We start from the raw sequence: 11,885 nt of genomic DNA on the forward strand, positions 1-11,885 counted from the left end.
TTGAGACATGCTAGGCAGAAAGTGCATATGTGACCAACCCCAGTAAAAACCATGAGCACCAAGTCTCTAAGGAGCATCTCTGGTAGACAACACTTTGCATGTGTTATCACAATTTGATGTCTGAGAAATTAAGTATGTCCTATGTGATTCCACTGGGAGAGGACTATTGGAAGCTTGTGTCTGATTTCCGCCAGACTACACTATGAGCCTTTCACGTGCTGATTTTGCTTTATAGCCTCTTACTGTAATAAATCATAACCATGAGTACAACTATATGCTGAGTTCTCTGAATCCCTGTAATGAATCAACTAGAGGTGGTCTTGGGGACCTCTAATACATTAGTAGACTTAGAAATTTAACCTTTGGGATAGAATTAAGAGAAACAGTCATAACAACTGCTTAATATCTGTAGGCAAGATCTATAGCTAAATTCCTTTTTATAAATCACTTTAAATAAAAGAGAACTGACATTAAGTATTAAAAAAACAAAGTTACCTCAGTCAGGAAAACTCTGAACACTATATAGCTCTCAAATCAGAATTTTTTTAAAAAATCAGCTTCAATACTGCATAGGGATGCTAAACCATGCCCACTTTCCCTGAGCTCTCATTTTATCTTGGATTTCCATGCTTCCTTTCCATCCCAAAGGAACGGACTATTATATTCTAGTCAATCTCTCCTTTCAGCATGAGAACCCCAATAGGCAAGGCAGTCATCAACCGGGTACAATACAAAGGCTGATTAACAGCCCCATAACAACAGATAATTTTCTTTTGTATAAATACCAAAGGGTCCATAGGTTCATTTCCCTTGGGTACAGGGCACACAGCTCATGACCATGTTAATGAAAGTGATATGACTCTTTTGGGAGGAAGATGACAGCCTAAAGCATCTGATCTGTTTCAGAAACATTGCTATATGAAATGTTGTAAGAAAGGCAACCAGGATTAGTCACCAGAAGATTTAGTCCCAAGGAATTAGCTCTTCAAAATTCTTAAATAGCCTGGAAAAAAAAAGTAACTTTGACTAGTTCAAAACACACACACACACACACACACACACAAAGAGATAGAAAGATTCTTGGGACAATTGGAGAAAACAAAAAATTTAAAATGGGATATTAGATGATATTATAAAATTATTTTTTTATTTTCTTAGGTGTGATGCTATTGTCCTTAACGTGGAAGAATGTAAAGACATGCATGCTTATATCTTATTGTCAAAGATTCAGAAAAAAATATTAGTCATATACATATACATACATACACATGTGTATATATACACGTGTGTACACACACATACAGAAAAATTATATCCTGGCTAGATGATCCACTGGCTTATCTCCTTTTTTGCCCTTAACTAGGCTGTTTCACACTCTGTAGATGTAGAAGTTAATCTGTAGAAAACTGATAGTTATGCAAATAATTTCTACCCATAGATATGAATATGATATCTGGTAAAATGCAATTAATGATCACTGTATGTATACTGACCAGTTTTGCATGCATTTGTAAATTCACCTCAGCACTCCTTACCAGACTGTGAATGTGTGGCACTTTGAGTTCTCCTCTGAATTAGTTATCATACTCTATCAGTTCCATGAGTTAAATAAAATCTTTGATGTGTTCATTTTATATTTGTATGAGTCTTGATTTTATCCTCTTGTAAAATTTATCCTTTAACAGTTTATATTTATACAAAGGATAAAGATTAGGTGAAAGGTAAACAGATGCTGTCTATTGTCCAGTATATTTGAAATTTTTTTATAATAAAATGTTGGAGGGAATTATTAAGAAATCAAATCAAAACAAAACACTTAATACCAAAATTTCACCATGACTACTGTATGTAGGCATAAGAAAGATTTCTGAAAAGTCAAATCATTTGCAGACACACATACAATGCATCCATATCCCAACTAAGCCTTGACTTTTGTACTTCTGTGGCCATGTTTGCATCACCCAATTTTAGCAAGAATCCTACCAAATTGGCTCAGCTAGAATCCCCCATCCTTAATATCTGATCATCCTCAGTATCTGCCTGGGTTCCTCATCCTCCATCGTCCCCCAGTGATGTCTGCTCACACTGGCCTGCCTTTAGGAGGAAGCCTGTTAAATTGGCTTAGCCGGAATTCCTCCTTTCCTCTGACCCTTTCTCTTAGTAAGTTTCCATCCAACAATCCCTCCACCTTGCTCCTTGGCTATGAATTCTCACTTTCCCTTGTCGTATTCAGAGTTGAGCCCAATCTCTCTCCCCTACTGCAATCGTCACTGTAGTAATAAAGTCTTGAATAGAGACTTCCTTTAACAAATATCACAAATAACTTTTTCCTTAACAATACCACCCGCAACTGCCAGCAGAGTGACTAAAGTTGAAAAAACCAACAACACCAAATGCTGGCGAGGATGTAGAGCAACCAGAACTCTTAATATACAATGCAAGTAAGGGTATAAAATGTACAACCACTCTGGAAAGGACAGCAGTTTCTTATAAAACTCAGCATACACCCACCCTATGATCCAACAATTCCACTTTTAGGTCTTCGCTCAACAGAAATGAAAACATATGCTCATAAAAAGACTTCTACAAGAATGTAGCATTTATAGCCATTAATATCCAAAATCTAGAAATAGCTCAGTTGTCCATCAAGAGGAGAAGGAATTTAAAAAATCAACAACAGTGTTAAAAAGAAAACCACAGGGGGCGCCTGGGTGGCTCAGTCGTTAAGCGTCTGCCTTCGGCTCAGGTCATGATCCCAGGGTCCTAGGATCGAGTCCCACATCGGGCTCCCTGCTCGGCAGAAAGCCTGCTTCTCCCTCTCCCACTCCCCCTGCTTGTGTTCCTGCTCTCGCTATCTCTCTCTCTGTCAAATAAATAAATAAAAATCTTTAAAAAAAAAAATTTTTTTTAAAAAGAAAACCACAGGCCCATAATAAAGTCATTATGCTAGGTCACCAGACTGGAGCTTAACACCTAACCCTAAGTGCATTTTCAACCTCCCCCAGGGAATGTAATCTTAACCAGTCAAGAATTTTCTGGTCAGGGCGCCTGGGTGGCTCAGTTGGTTAGGCGACTGCCTTCGGCTCAGGTCATGATCCTCGAGTCCCGGTATCGAGTCCCACATCGGGCTCCCTGCTTGGCAGGAAGTCTGCTTCTCCCTCTGACCCTCTCCCCTCTCATGCTCTCTGTCTCTCATTCTCTCTCTCGCAAATAAATAAAATCTTAAAAAAAAAAAAATTATAAAAAAAAAAAAAGAATTTTCTGGTCAGTGCCAATAAGGTAACCTGTCCCATGGACCCTCTCTATGGACATGACCATGGGAAGGGGGAACTCACCCAAAATAAACCTTTTCTTCTATGTGCCTTTAAAAACCTTTCCCTTTCTGTAGCCCTTTGGAGTTCCTTTCTACTTGCTAGATGGGATGCTGCCTGATTAATGAATTGTTTAATAAAGCCAATTAGACCTTCAAATTTATTCAGTTGAATTTTGGTCTTTAACAGATTAGGTGGCAGCACTGCGATCCAAAGCAAACTTGTGGTGGCATATGGAGACAACAAGAAACAGATGTGGTGCCCTGCAAACCCCTCTGAGTTCACGGTCTTTCTCGCCATTTCTGAGGGCTGCCAGTGAGCTCCAATCGGTGGAGCTCCCCATCTGACTGGCTTTCCAGTCTAGGGTTACTGGTCGGTCTAGCCCCAGTCCTTAGCTCTTGGTTGAATCTACAATTCCACGTGGGAATCCCTTCCCCAGTTCCAATCCACAGTCCCAAACCGGAGTCTGCCGGTTTAATCCACACTGGAAATTGCTGGTGGTGCACTCAGGGCCTTCTATTAGCCAATCTGAAGTAACTTCTAAACACCAGCCCTCGGTTCTGTCGTCAGATTCCATGCTGGGAACTGCAGCTGCAGTTCTCCATTTGTTTGGAATCAATCCACAGTCCCCCTTCTTTGAGGTCTGCTGGTTCAATCTTTTCCCCAGTCCCTAGTTCTTTGGTTCCTGCTGGTGTCTACATTTCCATTTTCTCAGTATTGTTGGTTTCTGTTAATGTGCACACGAGGTAAAGGCTTAACTAAAAGAAAAATAATAAATTAATAACAATAGAATGGCATCTTTAAAATCCAAAGAATTAAGTGCTCACCTTCTGGTACATCTGCTTATTTTATACCTAAGAACTATGGTCCCAGAAGCTATAAATGTCTACGAGCCTGTAAAAGAATCATTAGTAGATTAAATGTAAGGCAAGGATTTCCCTTTAAAAAAAAAAAAAAACCCTTAGGAAAAAACAAGTCACCGTATAAGCAGTCCTTACAATGTACCTCTTCCTATACGGAGTTCTTTCAATCCTTTATTTTAAATACAAAATACCAGATGGGGTTGACATAATCAGCCTAAAACAAACTCAGTCAAGGTTTGTTTTGGCTGCTTATAGAGGTAAGTTGATGGAACCAAGGAAAGATGACAAATTAAGCCCAGATTTAGCAATTATTCCTGAGGATATGAACTCACACTTCTACAGGTTAAGTTGCCATTGTAAACCCTTTTAAAGATCACTTAAAAAAGTAAATAGTAGTTAAGTTGTGGTGATAACAGATATACACCAACTGGACATGTTGTAAAAGGATCCTAATGTTACACAAGTGGGTACCTGTAACTTGGGATGAAATATTCTTACCCATATTGAAAAAGGATTTATCTCAAAAAATGAAAATGTGATCTGAAAAAATACATTGGTTGACCCAAAATGTGGCTCCAGCGAGATAAAAATACTAAGGTCAAAGTTGTACGTGAAGATTTTGGAGAAAATTTTTTTATAAATAAAGAGGAAAAACAGTATCTCTAAATTAGTGTGATTTTACGAAGTGTGTGATTCTAAACAGGTACATGCACCTAAATTTAAAATGTAAATTTTGTAAGTAGGGATTTGATTTGTTCACCTATGTACTTAAAAGTATATGTATTTTCAGGGCGCCTGGGTGGCTCAGTCGTTAAGCGTCTGCCTTCGGCTCAGGTCATGGTCCCAGAGTCCTGGGATCGAGCCCCACATCGGGCTCCCTGCTCGGCGGGAAGCCTGCTTCTCCCTCTCCCACTCCCCCTGCTTGTGTTCCCTCTCTCGCTGTGTCTCTGTCAAATAAATCTTAAAAAAAAAAAAAAAGAGGGTTTAAAAAAAAAAAGTATATGTATTTTCAGGTTGACCAAAAAACATTTTTTTTTTACTTTTTAATAGGGAAATTGGGGGAAACTTGATATTTGGAATTGTCTTAGAGTTGAGCAACATGATACATGCTGAATTTCAATAAAGCAAAACTGATTCACCATAGCTAGCCTGTTGACCACGTAACCAAGCAGAGCTCTGGTCTCTTTTACCAGAAGCACAAAAAAACTAGTAAGTTTGATCATATTCAGTGACTTGTTTCACCTCCATTTAATAATCTTCCAGAGATTATAACTTGAAACAAGTCAACCGCAGGCATCCAGGATTCATTCCTGGACCCCTGATGTTCCCTCTGTCAGGAGCTGCAGTGGCACAATGCTCAACACTTGAAGACAGCTCCTCAGCCTGTCTCCATCCCGCTCCCCCCACCCACCCCCAATCCCACTGGCTTCACCCGCCCAGCTGACCTAATTTCCTACCACAGCCCACGGGCCTCCTCCATGCCCAGTAGGGTGGAGTCTTCCCTCCTAACAGCTCCTCTGACTGGAATGGCTACCCCCCAACTCCATCCTTTATAACCCGACACTCCCCATGAAGTTGTCCTGACCACCTCAGTCCACAACATATGGCTTCTGCTCCCCCAAATCCTTGAGCAATGCAGTCATAATTTAGCACTTCCATGCTTTTGTAAATTATTCTGTGGTTGCTTTAGGCATGTTCTTCTTTCTCTCTAAGAGAAAAGAATTTTGAGGGCAGGAACTAAGACTGATAATCCTTCCAGATACTCCCCACAGTTGACTGAATGCTGTCTAATGACCTCATGCCATTTCAAGTGGAGGATGCTTTTGCCCCTGTTTCTAAGGGCAAACTAAAAGAAAAACAGGAGGAGTACCTTCTGTAAACAACTGTTTTTGGCAAACCTGCTGCTTCTGAGACTGTGCCAGTATTAACCTACTGGCCTGAATCAAAGCGCATTTGCAAAGGGGTGAGTGCAGATAGCACAAAAAAGGAAGACAACCACATCTTGTTTTCTAGACTTGTAAAAGGTTCTCCATGCACCAACCCATCAGGGAAACAGCTTGTCAAGGCAGAAATCTTTACAAATACCCAGAACCTGACCACTGCTCATCACCTCCACCATCACAGCCCTGAGCTACGCTGCCATCATCCATCACCTGGAGTACTTACTGCAAAGGCCTCCTAAGGGGTCCCCCTGCACCCCTCCTCACCTCCTCACAATCCCAACACTCATCTACACGGGCCCGTTAAAATGCTAGTCAGATTGGGTCCAAACTCTCAGATCATGGATCAGTCTGACTCCTGGCAGGAAACAGATGGCACATTCAAAGTGAGGGATTTGAGGAGAGTTTCTAAAGGAACTAGTTACAGTGGTATGGGCAGGTGTAGGGAAACCACAAGAGAGAGTACAGAACTCTAGGGCAGGTAACACGGGGGTACTCGATCTCCTCCTACGCCTGAAAAGTGTGAAGAGAAGGAGTGGAGAGGGTGCCAGAGAACTCCAGTGAAAGGCACCTGAGAAGACTTGTGATCTCAAGTCTAGAGACCCTCCAGACCATGCAATCTGTCAGGAAAGGAGTAAACGTGCTGATCTCATTCTCCCTCTCTCTCATCCCCTATCAGTACACCCCATGGCCAAATACACCTAGAATCCATAAGGCAAGGGAGCCTGTCCACACAGGTCCGCCTCTCGCGGCGCACCTGCAGAGCAGGCTGGAAAAGGGTACTGTGGATCTGGGGAGGTAAAAAGAAGCTATCCAGCCAAATGGCTTCCCATCTCAACAGGGCGACTGAAAGTATACTTACAATGGTCTGTAAGGCCCTACATGATGCGACCTCATCTCCTATTCTCCTGTTTACTAACCTCTCTCCTCACAGTGCCCCTTCACTCACCAGGCACTAGGGAGGCCTCAGGTCCTTTACACTTGCTGCTTTCTCTGCCCAAAATGCTTCTCCCCCAGACACACACATGGCTTGTTCCCTCACTTACTTCACGTCTCAGCTCAAGCGGCAGGCATATCATCAGACGTTTTCCCTTACCACCTGATATAAAAACCTTTCCTGCTCCCACCACACCCATTCCTGGCATACTTCATCTCTCTTATCCTGTTTCTTTTTCTCCACAGCACCTCTCATTAAAATTAGACAGACAGGGCGCCTGGGTGGCTCAGTTGGTTAAGCGACTGCCTTCGGCTCAGGTCATGATCCCAGGGTCCTGGGATCGAGTCCCACATCGGGCTCCTGGCTCGGCGGGAAGCCTGCTTCTCCCTCTCCCACTCCCCCTGCTTGTGTTCCTGCTCTCGCTGTCTCTGTCTCTGTCAAATAAATAAATAAATAAATAAATAAATAAATAAAATAAAATAAATAAATAAAATTAGACAGACAGATGGATATTTAGATAGATAGATAGATAGATAGATAGATAGATAGATAGATAGATAGACAGACAGGTTTTTTTTCCCCCCTTTTTTGTTGACTGTCTCCCTGGCCTAGAAGAAAAGTTTCATAAAGGCACCAACTTGGCCTCTTTTGCTTATTGCCTGATGTCCAGTGCCTTGAACAGAGCCTGGCACATAGAAAACACTCAAGTATTTGTTGAACAAATAAAAATGTAAATGAATAGAACAGAAGAATCCATAGCTAAGGGCTCTTTACACTGTTTATAGGTTTAATTCCTATTATCAAATTGTTGCTTAACAAATAAATAAAGTTTCCTGATAATCAGACAGGAAACAGGAGATAAGCATTTGTTCTTATTGGCAATGGCACAAAATTAAACCCTGTCAGTAAATCCCTATGAATAAATGGACAGAACCTAAAGAATAACTAGTATCTTCTGTAGACAACTCCTCCTAACAAGGTTGGTATTTCTTATGAATATATATCCATATTAACTTACCCACCTAGTACCTCTAAGCCTCAGTTTTCTCGTCTGTGAAATGGAAAAGGATTGAGTGATACAATGTATAGAGAGCATTTAGCACAGAACTGGGACTCAGTAAATGGACACTACTATGATTATTAGTAGTGTTGACACTGAAGTAACCATCTGTATGAGATACTACATCATCTTCCTACTCTCTGGAACTGTTTATCCCAGACTTTTAAAATGTGAACTGGAAGAATGACATGGAAAAGACAAACAAGATGCTTTACTATCTATCTACATAGTTGGTTCTACATTTGAAAGACACCCTATAATAACAATGTTCCATATCAGTGCCTAGCCTTGGCCTTGGCTGACCTTCTGGTAGCCCAGAATCACTTATTATGCCTAGACATTTAAAATATAAGTGCTAGTGGGGCGCCTGGGTGGCTCAGTTGGTTAAGCGACTGCCTTCGGCTCAGGTCATGATCCTGGAGTCCCAGGATCGAGTGCCGCATCGGGCTCCCTGCTTGGCAGGGAGTCTGCTTCTCCCTCTGACCTTCCCCCCTCTCATGTGCTTTCTCTCATTCTCTCTCTCTCAAATAAATAAATAAAATCTTTAAAAAAAAATAAAAAATAAAATAAAATATAAGTGCTAGTATTTCCTGGCAGGAACTAAGCAGGGGCATTCGACTGAAAAAATAAAGTAGTACAGGAAAAAGAGAGCAGATCAGCAAAACTCCTGATAATGTTCCTGTTTTTGACTTGCCCCTTTAACCATGGAAGTCTCTGTCCTGGTCTCTAAATTAACAGACCAGCTTTTGATCCCCTTTTCTCCACTAGTATTCTGTCCATATCCTTATCTGCGGGGTCAGTTAATTACATAAAAAGTGACCCGGTAGTCTTATGTCACATAAAAAGGAAAAGGCTTCACCTGAATAAACTCTACAGTCCGTCACTTAGGAATACTACAAAGATCCTGCAGGTTTTTCATTGATGGGGGATTTCTTTGCAATCTTTTGCAAAAGACTTCTGTAGAAAGACACAGTGGTGGGCTAACTAAGCTGGGGAGCTAGATTCAAAAGGTAAGGGCTAAAACCCATGTAGCATAAATCTCCAGTTATAATACTCTTTCTGCTACTATGTGTATAACTGTGTATTCAAGTCCTTGTTTTTTGTTATAAATTTATAATTATATTCATAGTCATTAATATAAAATATGATAACTATCACTACTAATTTTGCCTAAATGCAGGCTTCCAGGTTCAGGTATGAAAGTCAAAGTAAGTCCCTCCAATGTTAAACCTGGGAACTGATCTTACTAAGAGATCTTATTTTATTTGTTAGTACTAAAGCCTGATGCTTATTTGTTAGTACTAAAAAGAATCATCTCAACCACTTCTAGTGACGGATGGGCAAACATTTCCACAATAACTTGGGAACAATTCCAAATGGAGAATGAAAAGAAAAACAAAACTGGAGTTCACTACTCATTCCTCAAGCACTTTTCAAAGTGATAAGTTCGAGGCCTCAGTGAATGAAGGATAAGTCGTCTAAAAATGTATAATTTTATTATAGCGCTTTCCAGACAGTATTGCTTTCCTCAACTTGGCTGTGCCATGCTCTTAGTCAGAAACTGGCTTATTTCTTTGTATTTCCAGCGTTTAACATTGCGTCCAATACTTTGCTGGTGCTCAAATGACTGAATGACTACTAAAATGCCCACCCACGAGGCAGGCCCTACACCTAGCACTGTAGGTCAGAAATTAAACAGATCCTGGAATGGCATGAACGCAGTCTGGCCGCTTCTCTTCCCCTCTATGTCCCAAACTACGAGCAGGGTGAGGAAAGTGCACTATCCCATCTGAAAACCTCCCGATGTCCCGGCAGAATGAAACCGGCTGTCTGACCCGCCCAGGCTGCTTCAGTCCTCCAGGCACAGAACACAATTCTCTCCGCTTCCTTAGGCAGACAGGACCCGGGTACTGCCCTTCCCTCCAAACCCAGCCCTGACAACGACCTCTCCCCAACCTGGCCCCACAAACGCTCCATTCCCCAACACAACCAAGCCTGGGCGCCCAGAGCTTCCCAGAGGGAAGGCGCCGCGGTGCACTGTGGGAGTAGTAGTTCCCCAGTGAGTTCCGCACGCCTACGGCCCTGCGGACGGAACTCCCGCTCCCAGAAGCCCCCGCGTGGGCGCCTCGCTCAGTCCGGCCACCTCACCTGTTCTATGGACGTGACTGTTTCCACCGAGTCGTCCTGTAACCGCTCCCGCGCGTGCTCGGGCCTCAGACTGTACAGCGGCTCTGACCAGACAGGGGAGGAAGATGGAGGACAATAGTAGGTGAAGGAACTCGGAGAAGCCATGATCAGGAGAGCAGCAGGCGGTGTATAGGACGCCCTTCGTCAAACAACAACGCGCATTGAAACTCAAGCGGGCTAAGTAGCTACGGAGAGCGGATAGAGTCAAAAAGACTTTGAACGCGAATCTCTCTCCACCCACCTACACATCTTCAGGGAGCGAGTTACTAGGATGCTGCCGCCCCCCATTGGGCAGAGGAGCTGCTGCAGGAGGCTCGGCTTCCTGGCGCGCAAGGAAGGAAGGATGGATGTGTCTATCCATCTGGATTTCATTTCGGAGACATGGTGTAGGACCCCTCGGTCCGTTATGCAAATTAACGCACGCACGCACACTTCAACGTTGTGCTAATTGTCACCTAATTGTAATGGCAGTAGCTCGCAGTTTCGGGTCCCCAAGAACCGTGAGTGGAACTGTAAAAACATTTTTGACAGCTCTCCTGACTCAGACACGCTATCGCTAATAGAATTACTGTGCCCATTTGCGTGCTGCGTGACCGCCGCCCAGGAGAAGCCTTCGGCTTCTCAACAAGGGAGTTGCCTTGTCGGTACTCCCTGATGGAGGGAAGGGGCATTGTAGCCGTCTCCTGTCCCCTAGGGAGTTAGCATGCAGGAGCAGGAACTGAAGTGAAGCAGAAGGAAGAAGTATAAGGGCAACGACAAAGGAAATAGTCGTTTATTCAGCAGTTGTTTAGGGAGCCCCTACTATACGTCACATGCTGTGCTAGGCTCTAGAAATACAAAAGTGAACAAAACAAACAAGATCCCTGCCCTTGGGAACCTTACGGTCCAGTGGAATAGACAGAATTAATGAATGAACACAATAAATATATGAAGACTTGAGATAAATGGTATGAAAGAAAATAACAGGGTCTACGAGAGAGAGGAAAGGAGGAGGGGACTCATCAGATTGGGTGGTCAGGCCAAGCCTCTCTGAGGTCTCTCGGAGACCCAAAGGATGACAAGGAGCCATCCACACGAACGATGTGGGGAAGAGCTCCACGAGAAGAAGGAACAGGTTTGAGAGAACACTGCTACAGATACACGTATGTATGTGTATTAATTCTGATGATTTAATCTGAAGGTGTTCAGAATAAATAAACTTCTCATTGAGTAGGGTTAATCATCACATATGCCTACATAAAAATGTTAAAGTTGTGATTTTAGGAAAATCCTGTCTTTGGATAAGGAATAGAAGAGAATCTCTTCCAGGGTCCTGAAAGGACTACATCAAAATTGTAATACCAAGAATTGGGGCAGAGGGACAGAAGATACCATAATAACAGGCTTTCCAGAGAGACTCGGACAACTTCCTGCTCAGAGTATTTTACTCTGTTCCCACTCAATTCCACATCACATGTCTTGAACCCAAGGAACTGTGCTGTGGTATTTCACAACCAACCATTCTCCTCTTACCCATCTCTGGTGTTAAATAGAAGCTCTCAGATTCTAAAGATGAGGCTGGGATGCCCTAAAGGCAGGTAAACACTA

General features: G+C 42.6%; 1 protein-coding gene across 1 annotated transcript in view; it reads right to left on the reverse strand.

The window, feature by feature from the left end:
- LOC118002294 (protein farnesyltransferase subunit beta) overlaps positions 1-10,460 on the reverse strand; it is a 64,345-nt gene extending 53,885 nt beyond the window's left edge. Inside the window, exon 1 of the mRNA XM_034992652.1 lies at positions 10,260-10,460. Within this exon, the coding sequence (XP_034848543.1) occupies positions 10,260-10,403 (144 nt within the window). The 5' untranslated portion in view covers positions 10,404-10,460. The remainder of the gene's footprint in view (positions 1-10,259) is intronic.
- Positions 10,461-11,885: the final 1,425 nt, after the last annotated feature.

This window comes from Mirounga leonina, unplaced genomic scaffold, assembly GCF_011800145.1.
Source record: "Mirounga leonina isolate KUSES-001 unplaced genomic scaffold, KU_Mleo_1.0 Mir_82, whole genome shotgun sequence".
Classification (NCBI taxonomy): domain Eukaryota; kingdom Metazoa; phylum Chordata; class Mammalia; order Carnivora; family Phocidae; genus Mirounga; species Mirounga leonina.